The sequence below is a fragment of the Paramormyrops kingsleyae genome, chromosome 15, assembly GCF_048594095.1.
Source record: "Paramormyrops kingsleyae isolate MSU_618 chromosome 15, PKINGS_0.4, whole genome shotgun sequence".
Taxonomy (NCBI): Eukaryota; Metazoa; Chordata; class Actinopteri; order Osteoglossiformes; family Mormyridae; genus Paramormyrops; species Paramormyrops kingsleyae.
Window position 1 is genome coordinate 9,239,790 of NC_132811.1, and position 22,030 is coordinate 9,261,819.

A 22,030-nucleotide genomic window follows, 5' to 3' on the forward strand; every position below is an offset into this window, starting at 1 on the left:
CCCTCTAGTGGGGAATTAAAGCATTGCTTTAAATTGCTATGTACCTGTGTATGTTGCTTTTCATTCCAGGGAATCAAATACATTATTTGCCCAAAGGAGTAGGAGGAACAGTGAGCAGGAGGAGCACTAGGGGCAGTAGAAAGAGAAGAAACCCTGACAGTGACAGGAGGAGCCGGGGCGATTCTAGGATTTGACACTTAGGGGCGTCCCGGCCCCCTGATAGAATACGGAATCCCAGCCCCACACCAAAACACCCGTGGACTTCCCACAATAAAGTTTGTTGGGCTATAAAATGTATATAAAAAAATAAAGGATAAATCACTAAATGGTTTTAGAAAAATCGTTTTTTTAGGTGGCTGAGGTTTTCTGATGACCCCCCAAAAAAATAAAATAAAAAATTAGCGTCTAGAACCACCTATGAGGAGAAGCATAGGAAAACATGGGTACCAGAGGTGGCCTGCAAAGATTTCCTGTCCAGTAGGAATGAATTAGCACCACAGGGACTGCAGAGATGAAACCATGGCCAGGAGCATATGGAGGGTAATACACGCTTATGTTTTGGCCCCGGAGGGCTTGGTCTGCAGGCACCTCATGCTGCTTCTTCATGCTGTATCACTTATGGTCCAGGTGGAGCTGAAGGTTAAGGTGGAGAAGTGGAAGGCGGAGTAATAGCACAGAGCAGGAGATAGATGATGGCTTTCTGTGCCGTGGTGATCGAGACCAGGCATCTCCACAGGACTTCTGAGTTCATGTTCTGTGTCACATTTTATTGAGTAAAATTATATATGGTTTAAATATTTAGGTGTATTTTTTGGTTATTTCTCTGCTTATATCGTATTTAACAATGCTAAGTTAAAAAATGTTGTCTTTAAGACTATTCAGAACATAAACATTTCAAATTATAAGTAAAAACACATTACATAAAATTAAATATTGCACAGGTAAATAAAGCACAGCCTGAACAACTGATTCAAAAGACTGATGTTCTGTACTGTAAGGCAGCTTGATGGTCTTAGGGTGGTGGATTAAAAAGCGACTTCCTCTGATACTGGCTGAGCTCCTACTGGTTCTGCACATCCCTTCCCATTTTTCATTCAGTGTTCAGAATTTTGGCAAGACTTATTGCTGGAGAACTGCCTGGGACCCCTTTCATAGTTCATGTGATGGCTACAGCCACACAGTAAGACCTGAAACATTCTTACATCCTTAGTTGATTTACTTTGTATGCTTTTTGCTTTATTTGCAGTAATAATTCATAGGTCTTAGTTGATGTGTTTTGCCTTTTGTGTTAGGTGTAGGGTACATATTTTGATATTTCAGGGTTGTGTGCAGTGATTGTCTAAATTAATCGTTTGGTTTGCAGATACTTTGGTTGTGGGGGATGGTCTTTTCTATTCAGCATAAAGGTGTGGCTTTGTTAGAGTCATTTTAAGTCCTCCATAAATTTATTACTTCACAATCTGCATCTTAATATGATTTTCATATTAGATGTTCCCCAAGAATTAATGCTCTTGACACTCAAAATGCTTCTGAATGCATGTACTTTATTTAAAATCACATTAAATTCATATTAAATTCATATTTTGAACATTAGTTTCTGTTAATACTTGTCAACATCAAGAATTACACATGAAATAAATTCTAATATAGGTACTTTCAGAATCTAAGCACATTGGTGGGTACAGTGACAGGCAACGTGAGCTTCAGTGTTCTCTTTGAGGTCCACGGTCTTCTCCCAAAAACTGCTAAGACTGTTCACATTAGAATCTGCAAAAGGGAAAATAAAGCACTATGTCAGGTATTGCAAATGCATAAGTTTAAATGTCTTCCAGTAACTAGGAAAGTGCACAATGGTATTCTTTTGCCCCTCAGAAAATGGGCCTTGCTCTTGCCTATGGAATCGGTGAAGAACATACCGATGGGGAGGCAGTGGAAGCCAACAGTCACAGGGGTTGTTTTTAGTGGGTTGCAGCCCGGTAAACACTGCAGCACAGGCTCAACGGAGTAGCATTTAGATTCCTGGCCGTTCAGATTAATCTGCTTCGCCAGCTGAATGGACTCTGTCTTCATGAAGCACTCTGCATCGGAGAAGAATTTCTCAGGATTAGAAAAAGCCTTTTTGGTTCAGCTTTTGTAAATCAGTTCAAACAAAAACACTCACGCTCAGCATCCCGGCAACTTTTTGCAGGAAGAACCCAGGAGTGGGAAAAGCTGACGGCGCTACTGGCCAGGCGTCCATTGGGGGTGCGGAATTCCTGTTTCACTTCCCCGTCGGCCTTTCCACAAACTCCACAGGCCTTGCCCTTCATCCAATCAGCTAGCAGAATCTGAACAAAATTCACCACACAGTTAATCGTATGCAATAGGGAAACAAAAAATCTCAAAATCACATTCATTAAAAAGCAGTTTCTCACAGTCCATGTGTTCTCGTCAAAGTAGAATTCATGGAGACCATGGTCAGCAGCATATAGTGACACACCATCGCCTTTGAGTACGACTCGGATTGACCCTTAAAATATAGACCAAAAAAAGGTGCATTTAACGTCACAGATGTATATATATATAAACAAATGTGTGCCAAACATATTTGGGATTTTGCTTTTAATCCGACTTGGAGCTGAGGAGGCACCTGAAGGATGTTGATATGGGAGGCTGCTTCTGAGGACTCGCATTCCATTGACATTCACCCGAACTTTGTCGTCTTCAATCAACAGGTCAATATCTCTGAAGGGAAAGCAAGAGTAAAAAGTAGCAGTGAGCAAAATTTCATGAAACCTGAAAAATGAAACAGAAGTTAGTGTGGCGTGTACTCACACATTAGCAACCTTGACAATGGCGTGTGGATCAGATGAGCTGCTGTTTTTTAACAGAACCATAAACTTGTGCTCAGTTGTGCAGTCCTGAGCCAGAACTTGGTAGCATGATTCAGGCCTTACGCTTCTGATTTTTCTTCTGTTGAATGTTGTTAGCATGTCATTTTCCATATCGCAGCGGGCTGGATGGATGAAGGAAGAAAGTTTTAAAATTAATGTTTGGCATTTAGAGCATGGTGTCGTGCACATTTCACCTTGTGTTTATTTGCAACTCACTTATACCATTACAATGTAGGATACAAAGAAGCCATTTTAAATGACAAGAATTCAGTAAAGATTTCATTCCTGTGGTTTGTTTTATTTAAAGTAGTAGCACAGACAACACAGACAGGAAGGAAGATAATGGTACTAGGATTTAGGTAGCCAACTCTCAAGATTCATCATGCTTGTTACATGGTGAAACATGGTGAAACTTTTCTTGTTCTTCTTACCTAGAGTGGCTTCATTAAACATATGGAGAATTCTGTCAGATATGCTCTGGTCCCGCTGTATTTGAGAAGCTGCATCTCCAATAGGCAGGGCGAAGGGATTATATACAGCAAGCTTGTAGAACGTCATCTAAGATAACACATGGAGCAAGTCAATGGGAATGTGTACAGCCAGCTTACAGGGAGTTACTGTATATAAAACAAGGTATGCAGAAACAGTGAATGTAATTATCAATGGAGTTATCTCATTATGGAGCACTTCACTCATTCATTCATTCATTCAGTCATTCATTCAGAAAAGGCGTCATGTGTTATTCACCCTTGGTGTTTTAATGATAACATTCAGTAGTCGGGGTGCAGCAACAGCTACAATCAGTTTAATCTGTCTCCCTGTGTTTTTGTCCCTTCCACCTCTTAGCCCAGCCATGAAAGCGGCACCTGGGATGTACTCAGCGAGCCTTTGTGGAAAAAAAGACAACGAAATGACAGATTCCAACCGGTAATTCAGACAATGGAATTTTAAAAGGGTCATTATTAATGATGGGAGGGGAGACTTACATATTTGCAGATTTCTTAATGGCGCGAGGAATCTTGTCCCATTTCAGCTTCAAGCGGGCGGCAGGGTTTGTACCCATAAGACCAGTTTCTGCTGCGATATCTACTCTATATTGCTGGCAATGTTCTCCCCAGCCAACCTTTGCCTATTTCAAAAGAAAAGATATAATGTTAATTGTCATTGAGTTTGCAATTGGCTTTAGAAAGAGAGAGAAAGCAAAACACAAAACCCAGCTGCCCTTAAATTACTGCTCCTAAATGGCAGAGCTACTCTGTTGCTCTGGTAAAGCATTTTGTGATACAATTGCAAATTCAAGTGCTGAATCTCACCTGGACTTTGTGCATGCTGAGCAGGATACCATCAGCACACATCTTCCAGTTGTCATTCTCGGCTAGAGCGGCCATGATGATCTGCATCCTGTTTGTGTCCCTGTCCAGGTAAGCGGCAGCCTGGTATCCCTGCATTTTACCATCAGTCCTCACTGCACGGATGATGACGGCCAGTTCTGGAGGGATGGAATCTCCAAGCAATCTTGACTGTACCACAGAGAGACAGAGGTAGAAAGCTCAGAAAATGCTTAATTCTGCTATGACAATATAACGTGGCTTACAGTCACGCACAGCGTTGGTTATACCTTCCTGTAAATGTCTTCAAAGCTGGAGCCACTGCTGCTGCTACTACTGCTGCTGCTGCTGCTGCTGCTGCTGCTGCTGCTTTCAGAACTTGAGGAGGATCGTCTTTGGTCAGCAGCTTTGGATCTGGTTTGCTGCTAGGAAGCGTAAGAAATTTTGTTTAAAGCCTGTACGGTTTTGAAACTTACATACATTAACGTAAATATAGCCAGATCCTACTGTATTACCTCCTTTTGGTTGTATTTGACGAATTTGTAGTTGTAAACCTTTTCCTGTACAGGCAAATAAAAACGTACATTCACAAATATGTCTAGTTTGAAATTTTAGAAGTATAATGTGATGATAACCTCCCAGAAGAGCTGGTGGGAGAATGAGAGGGTCTCACCTCAGAGCTACTTGAACTGGAGGAGCTGCTGCTGTCAGAGTTGCTGCTGCTGCTGCTGCTGCGCCTCTTGATATCCTTGTTTTTAGCCCCTTGGTCCTGATCTTTTCTTTGGCGATTTGAGGGAGAAGAAGAGGAACTGGAAGAGGAGCTGGAAGAAGAGGAACTGGAAGAGGAGCTGGAAGAAGAGCTGGAAGAGGAGCTGGAAGAAGAGCTAGAAGAGGAGCTGGAAGAAGAACTTGAAGAAGAGCTGGAAGAGGAGCTGGAGGAGCCCTTGCGTGTTCGCACGCCTGTGCGACGGCTGGAAGAACTGCTGGAGCTGGAGCTGGTGGAATTCTTCAGTCTCTGTCTCTACAAGAAGAGGAGGGTGCAGGTACAGGTCAGTTCTTAAACTTATGCTTCCCAGTTCTTTGATATTGTTTGAAATATCATTTGATGTGACGGTTGGGGAAACATCTTAAATAAAATCATGCACCATGTCAGTCTGCAGGATTTTCTTCAGTTTTGATACCACAGGTGTTTCGTTTTCTTCTGGCAGAGTGACCGTTTTAATGAGCTTTGATGCAGCCTTGGGTCCAACCTGTATTTCAACCTGTATTTTCTCAATGCCTTCATCTGAAACTATAAGAAATTTAAAATTTCTCAGATTCATTTAGGTTTGGCTAAAGAGCACTAGAGAATTATGACTTTGACTTAACAGATCATGAATGCTCATTTCTCGTTCAGATAACGTACCAGGTTTCATAGAAATGGTTATGTTATGATCTCCAACAAGCTTATAAAGAGGGGAATTTCTCATGAAGCCAGCATTCTGGGAAGCTATCTTAACACAAGCCTTTAAACCAAGTCTTTCCATTGTGATACACAGTTTCCGGTCAATTCTGGCTGAGACACGAATGTCCATTGGCTGGTCCGTATCGGTGGCACCAGAAGACATAATTTCCGATGAACTTGACTAAAAATAAAAGAAAGAGTGAGACAGACATGAGTAGTCAGAAATGCATTACACCATATCATAAATGCACTGTATGAATTTAGCAAAAGCACAGCAGATTGGTGGCTTACCAAGTCACTGTCAGAAGATTTAGCAGATGTAAATTTCTCCTTGGATATCCGGGCTGCTAAAGCTTCAGGTACGATTGGAGTTTTCTTAGCAGCTGAAAGATTTTCCACGTTTCTTGCCACAGCTAAGGCTTCAGCACTGTTGATGAAAATGATTCATTAAAGGAGCCAGACTTACTGTTAACAGTTAGTATGTTTTTAGTGTATCAAAACAGTATTTTCCTCCTTTTCCACTCTTCCTACTTTTTCAAACTTGAGAATATTGCAAATACTTATGAGTGTTGTGTAACTAAAAAAAAAATCTGCTTACTCCAAATCCAAAACATTATCCAGATCTTGAATAGGCTGAGTCTCAATCTTGAAGTGTCCTTCAGCAATATTAATTCTTGCGTTGACTTTCATAGGAAGATTGTGGTGCACCTTGGCTTTCAGCACAACTGCAGCCTGAATAAAGGCTGTGTTTACTCCCATCACTGCAAATGTGTGCATTGCAACACTGCAAAAAAAAAAAAAAAAACAAATACTGCATTTAGTAGCTCTATGTTTCAATACAAGCCATTTTTAAAAGCTCATCTGTAGATTTACCTTGGCTCAATATGGGCTTGCAGCTGAATGTCAGTGTTCTTGAGCTGAGCAATATGGAAGTTCTCAGCAGGTGGAGGGTTCAGGGTGGCCTGAGCTGTGGGTACAGGCATGTGTGAATAAAAAAAAATAAAACTGCACAATACATAGTATTTAATAGGAGAAGGCAGGTACTATATAAATTCTCTGTTGCCGAGTACGGAATACTGACCATTAATTTTGGCAACAGCCACTGCAGCAGTGTACAGACTCAGCTCCATGGGGACACCAACACAGGTGGGGAAGATGCGACGCACCTCAGTGGCCAGCAGGGATTTTGCCCACTGGATGGCAAGGCCAGACTGCAGTGCACTGAGCGCATTCCTCACAATTGCGTGCTGTGCTGCAGGTCCTGTGGCCAGCTTCAAAAGAACAAGAGAATGAGCGAGATTGAACATCCACACACTGCTAACATCATTGACTGATTTTCCTCAAATATCCATTTAAAAAAAACAACAAAATTACACATTTAGCAGTACCTGTACTGCTTGTTCAATGAGGTCCCTGTCAATGTTGGCAAAGGCAATCTCCTGACCGAAGAGTTTCAGGTACATGGTAGCCAACGGTTGATCTGTGGGTAATGCCTTCCAGTTTGTCAGCTTTATGGGAAACAGAATGACAATGAAGAGCTTATATCACATAAACACAAGAGCCAAAATATCCAAAATGAGATTTTTCTATTAGTTTTCTCACAATAAAATGATGCACCCAAACGCATTGACTTACAGTACTGAGAACACGCTTTATCCTTGTGATTCTGTCAGCATTGGCAGGTACAGCTGGTGCTTTCAAAAGGGCCTCCTGAATTCCTTCTGTTCTTGCCCCAAGCTGTGAGAAAGAGTGGCTTAATCAACCTGATAGGAATCCTCACTTATCATATGAATTATACTCTTATCTTATGAAGACCACTTCGCACCTCCACGACATCAGCCACCGCCCCAACCATGTAGGCGCGGATTTTGGTCACAAGCGCTCTGGGCAAAATGGTGGCAGCATCATTCATGAGGAAAGCGCTAGCGGCAGCACCAGCCATCAGGTCATCTATCAAGACAATTCGACCCATAAGTTAGTAGAATGAAATATAAGTTAAGTTAAGTGGGGGTTGCATGACTATAGTTGATCCAGACACCTAACACCAGGACAAAACACTAGAAATGCTAAAATGGTCTTACTTTTGAAGAAGTCCACACGGATGGCTTTACTGAAACGATAGTTTAGTCTGTCCAGTTTGGGGCTGAGCATCTTCACAGCAACATTGCATGCAGCAGCACTAAATAGAAAGAAGATAATTTGACTCAAAATGGAAAATCAGCAAGCAAGAGAGTATAATGTGCTACTAGAAGGAGATTGCTGTCTTACATTGGAGCAAGATTAGGGGCTGTACTCCTGGTCAGGGCCTTCATGTGGGAGTAGGTGAAGCTGGCCACTTGCAAGCTGGTCTCCTTCTGCAGTGTTTGAGCAACAACAGCTACCAGACCCATGGAGGGTTTGGTCTCAAACAGCACAATACAAGCAACCATCCGTACTTCTGGGTGAATGTCTCTGTCCATAAACAACTGCAGGGCAATTTCCTGAACCTGAACCAAAGCAACAGGCGCAGATGTCAGTGGAAGGTCATGTAGTAAATCACTGGAGAAAGAAAACTCCTGCTACTCTTAATAAATTTGGGCTTAATGGTAAACACACCATTCTGCGTTCCCTTTTGGCAATGTTCCTCAGGGCCATGACAGCATCAACCCGGGCTTTGACTGGGAGGGTAGCGGCTACAGAACCAAACCCAGGCAGCAGCTTCAGAATTGTCTTAATGCTGGCAGGGTGACCAGCATTGCCGATGACTTTTAGAGCTACGGAAATATCTGCAACATCTGCCTTAGCAATGGCATCTGCAGCAAAGTCATGGACGGGCTGTAGAGGGGAAAAAAGGTATAGCATGGTAAAAAAAAAATGAAATGAACAATAGAGGAAATTTATAGATAAAAAATTTGAAAATAATGGAACAAAATCTCTGCATTTACCTTTATAATATCTGCAGGACAGTTGGGGTTTTCAGCACAAAACTTAAATATCATGGAACCGTATACAAGCATGGCAGTGTTTCTGACAATGATGTGTTGCTGAACTTTGGGATGAAATGCCAGAGCCTGGAGATGGGAGAGATGTCATATATTACTATTTACCCAACAACAATGAAATTATATTATTAAATGGAATGAAGAGGACTACATACCTTTGCTAAGTTCATGGTGTCCTGATCAGCGTCCACCAGGTGCACAGCACTCAGCAGAGCCTGCATGACTTCAGGTGTGGTTAGATCACCAGCCAGGAACTTTTCCTTGATGAACTTCATAGCGTCTGCATCTCCAATTGCAGGAACAGCATCCAGGATCCAACGTCTAAAGCAGAATTTTTTTCCCTTATGAAGCCACAGCCTCAGTGTGCAGATTTGTAACCATGCCTTTCTGCAACATGTCAGCTGAATTATAATATTAAAAATAAAGTTTTAAAATATAGATATGTACCTGTAAGCTGGCTTAGCCTTGTTCTGAGCCCAGATGGTCTCAACAGTCTCAGTTTCTGCATCACGCATTAGCTGGACCAGCTGGACAAACTTTAATGGGGCATCTTCATGAACCCGGGCAACATTGTTTGTGGCTAGATGAGTCAAGGTTTCCATAATCTGTGAACATAAGAAGAGCATAACTATGGGAAGATGGCACCAACCAAGCTCTTTTTGTATAAAACAACCAAAATTATAACATCAATGGTAGTGATACAAGAGTAAAGGGAATCTCTGTAATCTCTGACTTCTGCAGTCCCACAAACTAGGTGAGCATCTCTAAATTGCTTATAGTCTGTGAATGTATGTATGTACTGTGATAAACTGGCATCCTACCCAGGGTGTCCCATGCCTGGCACCCTCTACTGGATAAGTGACCATAAAAGATAGATGGTAAGAAGTAATACCTGGGTCTGAGCATTATTGATTTTAATGAGTTGAATAGGCATCTGGTCAAGTTCAGTAGCAAATTCATATTGCAGGGATCCACGGGTGACATAGTCGGCTTGTATGGGCTGAACTGGAACATTCTGGGTCTCAGAAAACCGCAAGGTTTGTCTAGGAAACAAAAAGGATTAATTGGTATAGGAAATATGAATTCTATTTGGGTAGAAGCTTTTAGTTTTCATATACAGACGTGCACTACCTTGCTTCCATCTGGCCAGCTCCAGTCATTTCGTGGAATGGTGTGAACTGGTGTACCTCCTGAACAGTCGCCTCAGTGATCAGACTCCCAGTACCAGATGGTTTCATCACATAGTTGTATGATGCAGCTCCTCTCAGGTTCTTTACTCTCTGATCAGAAGAAACAACTTCTTGAGACCTTTACCGTGATCAAGGAGAACTGACCAGGAGAAAAACTTAAAGTCCTCTTTACCTGCTGGCATCGCTCACATGATTCTATGTATTCCATTCCCACATCGGTAACGATCGGCTGGTGGCAGTTCTGCAGATCCTTGGACTTAATCACGTAAATGTGCTCACCCTTTGTATCCTCATCTATCACATAGTCAGTCTTACATACTCCCTGAGTTCCAGCCTGGGGAAGACAAGACATGGCATTTTTATTCTGAATTATTCTTACTTCAAGCATTGTAGTCTTATTTATTTCATTCATTTTGGTTATTTGTTGACATTTTACTAGATTTATTTGCTTATTTGTTTTATTTTTAAATTCCCATTCCTTCTTCCTATACTTTCTTCAAGTTGTACCTTGGTTGCATATTTTATACATTTTCTCTGTCTTTCTCTCTTATTTTAATCCCTTATGTGAGGTACTTTGAGCAGCATCTCAAGTATGAAAAGTGCTATATAAATGAAGATTATAATAATAATAATTATTGTGATTATTATTTTATCATCAGTGGTAAGATAGAACACTGGGTAATGTCAAGCAGTTAAATGAGTGGAATGCCTCACCTCCTGGAATTCATATACTTTCTGTGTTCTCTTGATGTTGAGCTGGATGATGTTGAGGATTCCTCTGTGGATGTTGAGAACAGTTGCAGACACTTCCTCAGGGGCAAACACCTTACCCACCACACCATTGGTATACTCGAACTTAATGGGGGTGCGCAGCTGGGCAGACAGGGCCTCAGTGAGCTTTTGGGCCGGGGTGAACTGATCTTTTGGCCAGTTGCCGCTGTATTGCAGGATCTCGGGGTTCGAGAGCTAGAAGTGCACAGAAACAGGTTTAATGGATAAACCGATCTGGAATATTAGAAAATGAAGAGAAAATACATGAAGGAGATTATTGAGTGTATCAGCATTATGTATTTCAGTCCTAGATGTTACTCCACAGAAGGTGCTCAGGACACTTCTGACACTTTGATAAAGGCTTACTTGAAGCAGGTAGGTGTTCTGGGCAATTCCGCTGATGAGAACCTTGCTGACAATCTTCACGCCGGCTCTAGCCAAGCCCTCATTAGGGAGTCCGCCAAGGAGCAGTGCTTCATACTTGTACACGTAGGTCTTACTTGTACTAAAATCTGGTGCTGGTATAGAATGGAATATACCATACTCATTATTTTGTCCAGTAACAGTAAACATATTCAGGTTAAATTATTAAATAATCATATACTCACTTAGGCTATTCTGTTGTCCCGCTGCAAGAGAAAATTGATGCAAGTGATTATCAAACACAATTTTTAATAGTTATTATTTGAGACAGGGTAAACGAACACACATGTACAGAATATGTATGCGAGACTATTTCTGTTGTTTTACACTTTCTGGAAAATATTCAGCACATTTTCTATGTGTCATTAGGCAGCAGCCATTAATATACATCAATAGATCTCCAGCTCTTTAAGAGAAAATGTCTTAATTATTTTTTACAGTCCATTAAAATTATCTTTGCTATAAAATCTCTATGAATTAATTGTTCTTTATTTCCTATTTCCCGTCATTGAAACTTATTAAGTCATTTACTTACCCACAAGGGCTAAAGCCAAGGCAAGAATAACCGGTCTCATTTTTGATGAGATGTAAGGAACAGTCAAGACCTGCTGCCTTTTTATACCGTTTTCTCGTTGAAGTTAATCAAAAATACATATTTACCTTAAGGGTAACAAATTAACATAATGATGTCAGATTCTGTTTGAATCTTTGTTTATCTAAGTTGCAGGCCCAATCAAACAAACTGAATGGATAAAAATCTCAATCTGAGTGACCAAGAACATTCCAGGTCAGGTTACCCTGTTCTTCTGTGTCAGTGCATTTCACATCATGTCCAACGTCCAGCTTAAGGTAATGTTTAATGTTATTAAGAACATAAGTATTTTACTAATTTGTTCTTACACATAACCCTAACAATAGTGGTAACAACATCAGTAACAACAGCTGGTGTCTGAAAAGAGATAGAGACAGATGGATGGATGGATGGATGGATGGATGGGATTTCACAAATAATTTGCATGTAGAACAGATTTGACCAGTAATCTGGAATATCATACCACTTAACTGCAATTACATTTTTAATAAGTTTTTTGGCAAGTGAAAAAAAAAGTCCTTCTCATAGAAATTTTTGGGAAGGTCCCAGTTAAAATGTCAAACAAGTTGATTACTATTGAATATAATAATTATGTCATATAGTAATATTATATAATGTTTAAATAATTTACTTGTTACATTTGGCTAAATGTATAAAATGGATTGTCTGGTATACCATACAGTGCTAGAAGAATAAACCATAAACTCTATAACATCAAATCTGCACGTGATTTTGAGGTTAAATTTCATTTAAAATGCTGACTTCACATAAATAAAATGTTAACTGGTCTTTTTGATACTGGCATTGAAACTACTGGTGATGACACCAAGGACAAGGGAGGAATTATGTCTACTGTAATAACCTTTTACATGAGGTGTCAAAGTGTGCATCATTGCAGTATCGCTTGCTGTGTTGCACAATCATGATGAGATAAGACATATAGTATATTTCAGTCTAAGGTAATTTAAGAAAGGTGTATGGGTGGATATTTGGTAAAAAAAAAATGTAAAGGAAAATGAACAAAGAATGAACATATTCAAATCATACAGGATTTACTACAGTGCCTCGAATAAGTACTCACTCCCCCGAGAATGTTTATTATCTTCTGTTGTTTGGGGTACCAGATATAAAATACATTACATTTTTTCCCCCCATCAATTTACAAGGCATTGGACACCAAATCAAAAATTCAATAGCTAAAATTTATACCTGTGATTCTAAATGAGTTAGTGAATGAGAAACTGTGACTGAGTTATGTTCATTGATCAACAGTGTCCCAGACGTTGCACAAAGGGGCTTTTCGGGAGAGGAAAATGGGAGTAACACAGGTTGAATATGAACCACATCCTTTCCCAAAGAATTTTGAGGTCACCACATGCATGTGGCAGAAGCATGTTGACCTGAATTCTAAGCAGTATTTCTGGTGAAAACCAACCATGCCACACCATCGGCATCAAAACATGTGGTTGTGGCAGCATCATGCCTTTTTACAACAAGCTCTCTCAATCAGCTTTGTTGGAAAGGTGAATAGTGGCCAAACCAAAGAAATAAAAAGCCTTGCAACAGATCACCAGTCCAAACGTGATCCTCTTTGAAAAAGAATGTGAGTCTCACAAATCAGATTTCCTAATGCAAAGCATCAAAATCCCATGAAGTTTTTTTATTATTAAAGTTTTCCAAAGCATGTAAATAACTGAAGAAATGTTCCAAAAGTAACAATCAATGAATTATGGCCCCTTAAATTGCATTTATGTGAATCCTTAGCTGTGTACATCGAGTTTTTCACATCCCACAAAGCAACTCTTCTGCCAACTTTTTGATACCAGTAGTGAGTTTGCCAGTGTAAAAAAGAAGTGACATTGCAAAGTGTTCATTTCTACATTGCTAGAAGGTATAGATTGAAAATTCTGTCAAGTGTCAAGGACATTAAGATGAAAAGGAAGCTACAGCCAATTACCTATACACACAAAGTTAAAAGAAACACAGAATGACCTGTCTAAATGTTGGCTTGTAATAAAAATTTATTAAAAAGCCAAATTTTCACAGGAATGGTTGTTAGCCAGTAACTGACATGCCTTAACATCTTTCCGACGTCTTTCCATTCTAATAAAATTAAAATTAAAATTTCTTTAAGCATTTTATTGCCCCTTCTTGACCTTAGGAATCCCACTGTGGGACTGCCCTATCCAATGAATATGTCACAACATGTTTCTGGACCAAAAGGCTGGCAAATAGAACCTGATTGTGAGATAGAAAAACAGTGCAAAGAGGTGCTCTAATTCAATAAATAAGCTGAGGAAATTTGAACCTTCTCCATTCTAACCATTAACACCGGTACCCAAAGGCTATTGTGAGATAGATAGATAGATAGATAGATACTGTAGACAATGGAAATTGTGCATTTGGACCGCTTACTTAGAAGATATTCTCTATGATCACATGGTACGAAAACTGTGTTACAAAGTGAAAAGCAGGGGCTACATAGCAGCTGACCAGGAGAAAGGTCACACCGACAATTACTGAGCTGGTTCTGACCGGTTCTGTTTTAGTTGCACACAGAGAAGACAGTGACTGTGAACCTTCTTTCTTATCGCGTTGAATGATAAACATGAAGCAGAAGTATAAAGGAGCTGCGCTAGAGAATAATTGTGGCCATTTCTTGTATGTGGACACGATGTCCCTGCTTATTAGATGCATCAAACAATCTAATAAAGAAGCTACTGCTTTCATAACCTTTCATATTCTTTGACTGTTTATCCAGCACAATAGATAGATAGATAGTTATAAAGAAAAGAGCTACGACTTTCCTAAACAGGTGCAATGCATTAAGTCATTTGCTGATATGTGTAGGATATTGCACCAGGTTAGGTTCATATATTATATATAGGTATATATTAGTGCTGTCAAACGATTAAAATTTTTAATCTGATTAATCACAGGGTTGCTGTGGATTAATTTCGATTAATCAAGATTAAATATCATTCATTTTTAATCTATATTAATCGCATTTCATTTTGTATGAGCAGACTCAAGAAAAAAGGGAATATATATGCACTTAACATGTTTGTTGAACATCTTGAACATTTATGTTAACAAAAAACTCTCTATAAACATTTATCCACATTAATGTGGCCCTGTTACTCCTCTTTCAGTCAGTTACTAAGACAAACTAACTTGTTGACATTATCCGAGAGGAGAGCTGACCGCTTCTTATTTACAACGTTGCCTGCAACTGAGAACAGTCTCTCACACGGAACAGTGGTTGCAGGAGTGGCAAGATATTTGCAAGCCAGCAGTGCCAGTCTGTCATGAGCTCCTGAATGAGCTGACCACCACTCCAAGGGACAGTCCTGCATACTAATGATTCTGTCAGGCAGCAACTCCTCATCTGATTCTGAATCTGAGCCCATCTGTAAAAGACTCATTTTCTTGGGTGGCTCATCTTCACAAGTCTGTCGAGGTGGGGACTGATCATGCAGCAGTCTTCCAAGTGTGGTCCACACCCTCTCTCTGTCACTCTTGGGGAGGCACTTCAAGTCCTTGGAATGAGGATCCAAAGCTGTTGCAATCTTGAGCCATTCACTGTTGACATAGTTTTCTTGACAGGAGGTTAGGTCTTCTTGGAATGCAGTTTTAAACTTAGCTACATATGCAGGGTCATCATCAGAGGTTTCCATCACACGATGCAGGTGGCAGACGGCTGGCAGTACCACTGAGCAGGAAGCGTAGGGATTCCCCACCCAGAATCTCAGTTACATAAACACACAAACAGAGGGAGAGATGGAAGAAGAACAAAATGGTTATAAAAACAAGAAATGGATTTTCTTTAATCAATTCATTTTATTTCAGCCTAAATTGTATATAGATTGCTTACTTGCAGGGCTCCAGAAGAGACTCCAGTTTCTGCAGTTTGTCCCATTCTTGTGGCGCCAGCATGACAAGTTTGTGGCTCTGTTGGTCCATGGTCGCTTTAATTACTGCTTGGTTGCGGTTTAGACGCTTGACCATTTGTAGTGTTTAATTCCAGCGTGTTGGCACATCCTTGATCAATGGCTCCTTCTGCTGCCCCAGGGTTGTTTGCTGCCACTTGGCAATTGTGTCAGTCAATTTGTCCGAGGTAGACTTACAGAGGCCCCAACGCTCCGTGAGAGTGGTTTGTCGCAAGCTGGGCGACGCATTAGCCAAAGTGCCTGCAGCATCCCCGACTAACGTATGCTTTGCGTTAATGTGGTATTTTAAGCTGGAAGTGCTTCGGTGAAAAGAAAATTCCTTCCTGCACAATGTGCATAATACTTCATGACGGTCGACTGTTCCGTCTTGTTTTTTTTATACTCAAATTTCCCATCGAGAGGGCCAATGTGCTGTTTATCATCTTCCATATTGAGTTGATTGGTTCTGCTGCCTGTCACTACCAGATCAACTGCCCATTTGCTCATGTGCGAAGGTAACTCTACTTGGACAAACTGCCCAAAATGCGTTGACAGAGACGTTTCAGGGATTTTGAGTCATTCTGCGCTGCAGATGGGTTAATTGTGTTAAAAAATTTGAATCAGATTAATCATGATGATGGAGTAATCCGTGTGAACCCGTTAATTTTGATACATATGTTGATAAGTAAACAAAATACAAGACTTTTGGCATTTTTAGTTTTTTCATTGCATTCACAGATCTTTGTGAGGACCCGAAAAACGGTCCTCACAACGTCAAAATAACAGGTTCTTATCATATTGTGGGAGCCATTTGGTCCCCATAATGTAATATAAACCTAAACCACACATACACACACTACTAATTACTGCAGTATACCTTTCAGTATACAGTTATCATGCAGCGATTGATTGGGATATTTCTGTCCCATGCTGGCACCTTTGTCTATTAGTGTCAGAAATCTGAGGTTACATTTTCAGTCTTGGGCTAAAGCATTGCAAATACCTTCATGCATAGATGGCTAAATGGTTGCACTGGGCTGCAAAAAACTATACAGTAATTGATATTTTATTGATCCCGTGGGGAAATTCTCTTTACGCCTCTCACAGCTTGCTCTCTGTAGGTGAAAGCAAGCTGGCCATGAAGGGCAGTGACCTGTTATGGCACCCAGGGAGCTGGAGGTTAGGGGCCTTGCTTAAGGGCTCGTGGACGTGGCAAGGCTGGGCTCGAACCGGCAACCTTCTGAGATACATACAGACATACACATGATGCATGTGTTTGTTTGTTTTACTTTCCTTCACTCAAAGGCAGAAGATTAATATTTTAAATCTGTATCTTTTACATTTGAAATACTGTCAAGTGGTAAACCTTTCTTATACAGAGTAATCCTTCAATTACATGTTTTTCAACATTTGCATCAATACCACCATTAACACAGTAATGTAATAACAGACTACTTTATGTGTATTGCATGTGTTTAAACTGCATATATTTCCAGGCCCAAGAGGCAAATAAACAAATTAGCTGTCACATGCCCATTTGTATTTACAATTTTAATATGCATATATACATGTGGTAAAATAATGATCTGCTGTGTACTTTCTAAATATGTAAGAACAAACCAAGTAAAATTAGGACAGCTTTCCAGTCTAGTTTCTGCACAAGAAATGCACACATTTTTAAGGAATAGCTTCCTCTGAATGAAAAAAAAAGTGTGTTAACCCTTTAAAATTGTCATCTAGGTCACAATAGTATATAAAGATGACATACATATCATATTTTCATTTTGTTTTCCCAATTAGAAATTCTAACAAGAGAGCCGTTCCGGCACCATGCCGCCTGGATACCTGCCATTTTTATCCTCACCTGTAAATAAAATGGAATGGTTTCCAGCCAGTTTTAGCACATGACCTTCACAACACTGCATTTACTTTGTCCAAACCTTTGATACCATAATGTGGCAGTTACTCAGGCTTATAGACCATTTTTCAAGAAGTTCTTTCATATGTTTCATATATTTTTCTTGTAATAAGTAGATATAACTACTATGGCAGTCATGTTTAAAGGGATCAGAAGTTAAATAAGTGTTAATAAAATAAAAAGCAAGCACTTCAAACTCTTTCTTTCACCACAAAAAAACATTAACTATCACGACAACAAGATAAAATGCACCATTTCCCACATAAATGACTGTCAAGCTTTCAAATGGCTTACTCACTCATCACAGAAAAAAGTAAGCCAACATATTGTAGACGTGGGGTATAGCAGTCATCTCTAGAGTTTTCTACCAAAAGCATTGAACAAAGTGTCAGACTTACACACATTTGAAAGCTTGATCTATTATGTACATAAATAAATCCCTGTCATTACTCACTGTCAAGCAGTTTTTGAAATAAATGCTCTGACTCCATACTAGCATAGCATGCTTGATGTATAGAATGATTGTCCACGATCGTGTTTCACTGCAACCTTTATGTAGGGGACACCAAATTTAAGTGACAACTGTTTCACCCAATAAGAAGCATCCAAAACATTTTCAAAATGGTATGGAATGTTTTGATTGGTCATTCTACCGACTGGGACTGCTGGATTCTAATTGAACTCGGAAGCTGGAAATTCCTCGGGTGTTTCTCAATATGAAGAAAGAGTAGATCATACTTGTTGTCTGGACCGGTCTGGCTAACTTGCCTCCCAAGAATGAACTTGTGGTGCAATGAATCATGGGATTGGTCTCATTTGGCAAGGATGCAACTGATGTATCCTTGATATTTGAGGCATGGCAAGAATGCCATTCGGGGATTTTTACTGTCCTCTGTACTTCTGTTCTTGAGTATTGAAACTGGTCTTTGGCAATGGAAGATGATGCAAAACGGGTACACGAGAATTCAAGTACGGTCAAGTACGCATATTGAGAAACACCCTCTGATTTCAAAAGTCGGATGAACCTTACAACCCTGACCTCAGAATTCAAGATGGCTGCGCCTTTTATCGACAGAAGTGAAAGCTGTAGATATATACTCCTTGGCTGTTTCTCAACATGCGTACTTGACCTTACATAAAGAATCATAGAGCAGTGAAGATCCACAACATCGGGCAGGAGATGAATATAATGAAGATATAATAGTATAAATCGGCAGAGCAGAGGAGTGCATTGGCTTGGGCCCTCCGTCAGATCGATCGGTATCGGAGATGGTGGTGGGAAAGGGCTTGGAAATGTGTAGCCCCTTACCATCCCCTTCAAGGAGCTACTAGGGCAAAAATGCAGCAGGAATGTCGCAGGAAGAAATAAACCAATATCTGTGGCAAACATACAGCATTCTGGAAGGACAGCAGTGGTTGGGAGAATGCAACACCTGGATAGAACCCCCTGAACCGGAAGTGCAGTCTGACCTGTCAGAAGTGCAGCTGAAGGAGGTCAGAGAGGTCATCCACAAAGCAGGGGCAAACTCTGCTCCAGAACCCAGTGGCACTTCATACAAAGTGTACCCTACACTCTTGCTATGTCTGTGAAAAATTTTGCAGGTCTTTTGGAGCTGAGGAGAAATCCCAGATTAATAGAGAGTTGCTGAAGGGGTGCAGATCCCAAGGGAGGAAAATTCTACCTGGGTGCACACATATAGTAATAGTAATAGTAATAGTAATAGCTTTATTGTCATTGCACAATGTACAACGAAATTTGCAGTACATCGTGAATAATAAATATTTAATTCTTAAATTAAAAATTACTAAAATAAATACCTAAAAAAATACCTAAAAAATACTCTCACTTCCACACATGCACCCACTCACTCGCACACATAACACAACAACAGCACTATTACACAAAGTCCCCAGTCATTAGATAATCAAAGTCAAAGTTACTGATGTTGAGCAGAGGGAGGGCACAGATTCAGCAATTTGACCAAATCCACTCTGTAGTTTTTGAGATGCTACCTCATTTAACTGGCAGGTTCTCACTGTTCACTTAACGGGGAGTAGAGCAGGGGAATTAGGGCAGACATTGAAATTTGGGCACAGTGATAAAATGAATGGCTCTCAACTATGACTTGGTTTCCTTCATTCTTACCAAAGACCCATTGATTCAAGATTCAAGAGGTTTATTTGTCACGTACACAACTGTATACATACAACATGTAGTGAAATGTAACCCTGGTCACTCCAAGCAGTTGTGCATGATAAGAGAATAACAAAATATAGAAAAATAACAATATAAAATAAAAAATATATGAAATGTTCAGCTGTACATAATCTATACATTAGTGATACTGTAGGTAAAAGTGATTATGCAGTGCAATATAAGCGCAGTGTGCAAGAGACCTGAGATAAGTACCAACAATTTGGACAGTATGAAATCAATACTCATAGGATTATGGGCACTCATACATAGTGTGCACAGAGTGATGTCAGTTGAAAAGAATCAGGTCGTTCATGAACGTAACATCGCTAGTAAGTAGTAAAAACACTTTTCAAGGGAATTCTGTAAAACCTATGCTGTAAAAGCACTTTTCATATGTGCTTCGCTTGCTTGATCTCAGTAAGGTAATAGGAAAGAATGTTGTTGAAGTGTACAACAAGAGGTATGGTGTATCTCAAAGAACATTATTAAGGAATGCCTGGTAAAGAAAGGACCATTCACCAGACCAAAGAACATTATAAAATACTCATGGTCACCAAGTGTGTAACGCAGCCTTCCATTCATCACTCTCTTGGATATGAATAAAGATATAGGCACTCCACAGGTCAGTATCTGTGTAGATGTTGGCAGATGCACCCTTTTTAATTGTGGAGGGAATGAGTGGTAACCAGTAACAGTGCTTAACAGTTGTAAAATTCACGTCATAGTATTCAGTTCATGGACGGGGACCCCTTCACGATTACTTACGAAGTAGGAGCTGGCTGCTGTAGGGGATGCTGAGGGTCAAATAACACTTGTTTGTAAGTCTACTGTCAATGCAAGTTCACACAGTCTGGGTCTATATATAATATAAAATGGGATGTGGATGGTCTAATAACACCTATGTGTAAGTACATTGTGATGTGAGGAGAACTTGGGAAACATTGTGGAGTAAAGCACAACTACTCAGGGCCTCAGTGCAGTGGAAGCAAAAACTCAGTCCCAGCTCATTTACATGGCCTGCTGCGGAGTTTTAACTGCCATAACTGCATGGGTTCCAGCATCAGTTGTCTGCGGGTAGGAGGACCTACAGCTTGTGGTCTCTGGATGGAAGGTCAGCGGTTCAAACCCCAAAACCTACCAGAACTTAGGTACCACTTGTTGGCCAACCTTGGGGCGACTGTGTCTTAAGTTTAATGCAGTAGATGTCCAGGTTTCAATTTCTTGAACAACTACGGCAGGCAGCTTTCCCAGGTAGAGGATTAGGGTACACGTACTTACACTTATTATTATTGCTATTGTTAAGTTTTTGTTGTTGTTGTATATCCTGCTTATTTATTTTTAGAGAGTTAAGGTATTAAGAATTTAGTTTTACAAAAAGTAATAAAAGAAATATATGTCAATATATGACACTGTAGTAATGGTAATAGTAATATCATTACAGTGCTTACATATGGAGTTTCTTGACAGTTTGCATGGATAGACATAAAAAAAACAAGTAAAAATGCAGTAAGATATTTAAGAGCATTTAATATGCTTGTACAGATAACAGTTACACTATCTGAGTTAAACACAACTTAAAGCAAATACAAACACAGGTCATTTGCTTTTTGGTTGCAGGTCAGTAATGCTTTTCGACTGCTGTTCCCAAAACATAATTTCCATATGTGTGTGTGTGTGTGCGAGTGGGTTTACCTATCCTTATGGGGACACAATGTCCCCATAACGTGATAAATATCCATTTTTTAAAAAAAACTCTATTTTATAAAAATCGGTGACTGCTATGAAAAAACTAAAAATGCAAAAACTCTTGTATTTTGTTTGGTTACTTAAGGTTATGGTTAGGGCAGGGTGGGGGTTAAGGTTGTCATAGTTATCGTTAGCATTTTTCCCATTGAAATTAATGAGCGGTCCCCATAAGGATATGTTTACCCTACATGTGCGTGTGTGTTTGTGTGTACATTGTGTATTGAGTTAGTTTACCAAACCCCATCATCGATGATAAGGATATTAGCTTTTGGTAGATTAAGAGGGAACAAGCAAGGTCAATAACCTAAAAGACTCTAGAAAGGGGTTAAACCAATGGCTGAACAAACTAGGAGGTGATGTCCATAACTGGGCCCAGGTAAATAATCAAACCAGTCTGATTCCTTGTATGTAAGTCCTCAGAAACCAAGAAAAAATCTTGGTTTAAACCCTTTGTTTGCCCATTGGGTTGGTGGTAGTGTCCTGATGAAGATGTAGCTCTGGCCCTCAGGATCATGTCTCATAACTTGGAGGTGATCTGGTCAGTGACTTGATCCTCAAGGATCTCATATGCAAATTGTGCATTTTCCCTCTCTGAGGATGACTTAAATCAGGTAATTAATCTAGCGGTGAGTGTCACT

General features: G+C 40.0%; 1 protein-coding gene across 2 annotated transcripts; it reads right to left on the minus strand.

The window, feature by feature from the left end:
* Positions 1 to 1,524: 1,524 nt before the first annotated feature.
* Positions 1,525 to 11,237, minus strand: LOC111860479 (vitellogenin-like). Of its 2 annotated transcripts, none has more exons than XM_072699766.1 (34): positions 11,196 to 11,237; positions 10,954 to 11,105; positions 10,531 to 10,782; positions 9,989 to 10,150; positions 9,758 to 9,906; positions 9,519 to 9,669; positions 9,074 to 9,231; positions 8,782 to 8,947; positions 8,570 to 8,695; positions 8,241 to 8,459; positions 7,914 to 8,131; positions 7,727 to 7,824; positions 7,471 to 7,595; positions 7,281 to 7,382; positions 7,034 to 7,153; positions 6,727 to 6,916; positions 6,519 to 6,612; positions 6,244 to 6,429; positions 5,937 to 6,072; positions 5,607 to 5,826; positions 5,347 to 5,492; positions 4,875 to 5,222; positions 4,717 to 4,761; positions 4,492 to 4,623; positions 4,187 to 4,393; positions 3,860 to 4,002; positions 3,621 to 3,759; positions 3,305 to 3,431; positions 2,815 to 2,995; positions 2,630 to 2,724; positions 2,415 to 2,509; positions 2,162 to 2,327; positions 1,917 to 2,078; positions 1,525 to 1,767 (listed from the first exon to the last, which is right to left on the minus strand). In XM_072699766.1, exons 4-34 carry the CDS (start codon positions 10,022 to 10,024, stop codon positions 1,664 to 1,666), a joined length of 4,584 nt encoding a protein of 1,527 aa, XP_072555867.1. In that variant the 5' UTR covers positions 10,025 to 10,150; positions 10,531 to 10,782; positions 10,954 to 11,105; positions 11,196 to 11,237; the 3' UTR covers positions 1,525 to 1,663. The 2 variants fall into 2 exon arrangements, with proteins under 2 accessions (XP_072555867.1, XP_072555866.1); XM_072699765.1 differs by having other exon boundaries at positions 4,492 to 4,626.
* Positions 11,238 to 22,030: the final 10,793 nt, after the last annotated feature.

What these genes read in the sequence shown, in the direction of transcription:
- LOC111860479 (XM_072699765.1), bottom strand. Translation starts at nt 10,024, where the DNA reads ATGGAATACATAGAATCATGTGAGCGATGCCAGCAG. An exon ending in TCAAATACAACCAAAAGGAG is followed by an intron (nt 4,627 to 4,716) that starts GTAATACAGTAG and finishes TACGCTTCCTAG; the next exon opens with CAGCAAACCAGATCCAAAGC. An exon ending in AAGTTGCCGGGATGCTGAGC is followed by an intron (nt 2,079 to 2,161) that starts GTGAGTGTTTTT and finishes TCTCCGATGCAG; the next exon opens with AGTGCTTCATGAAGACAGAG.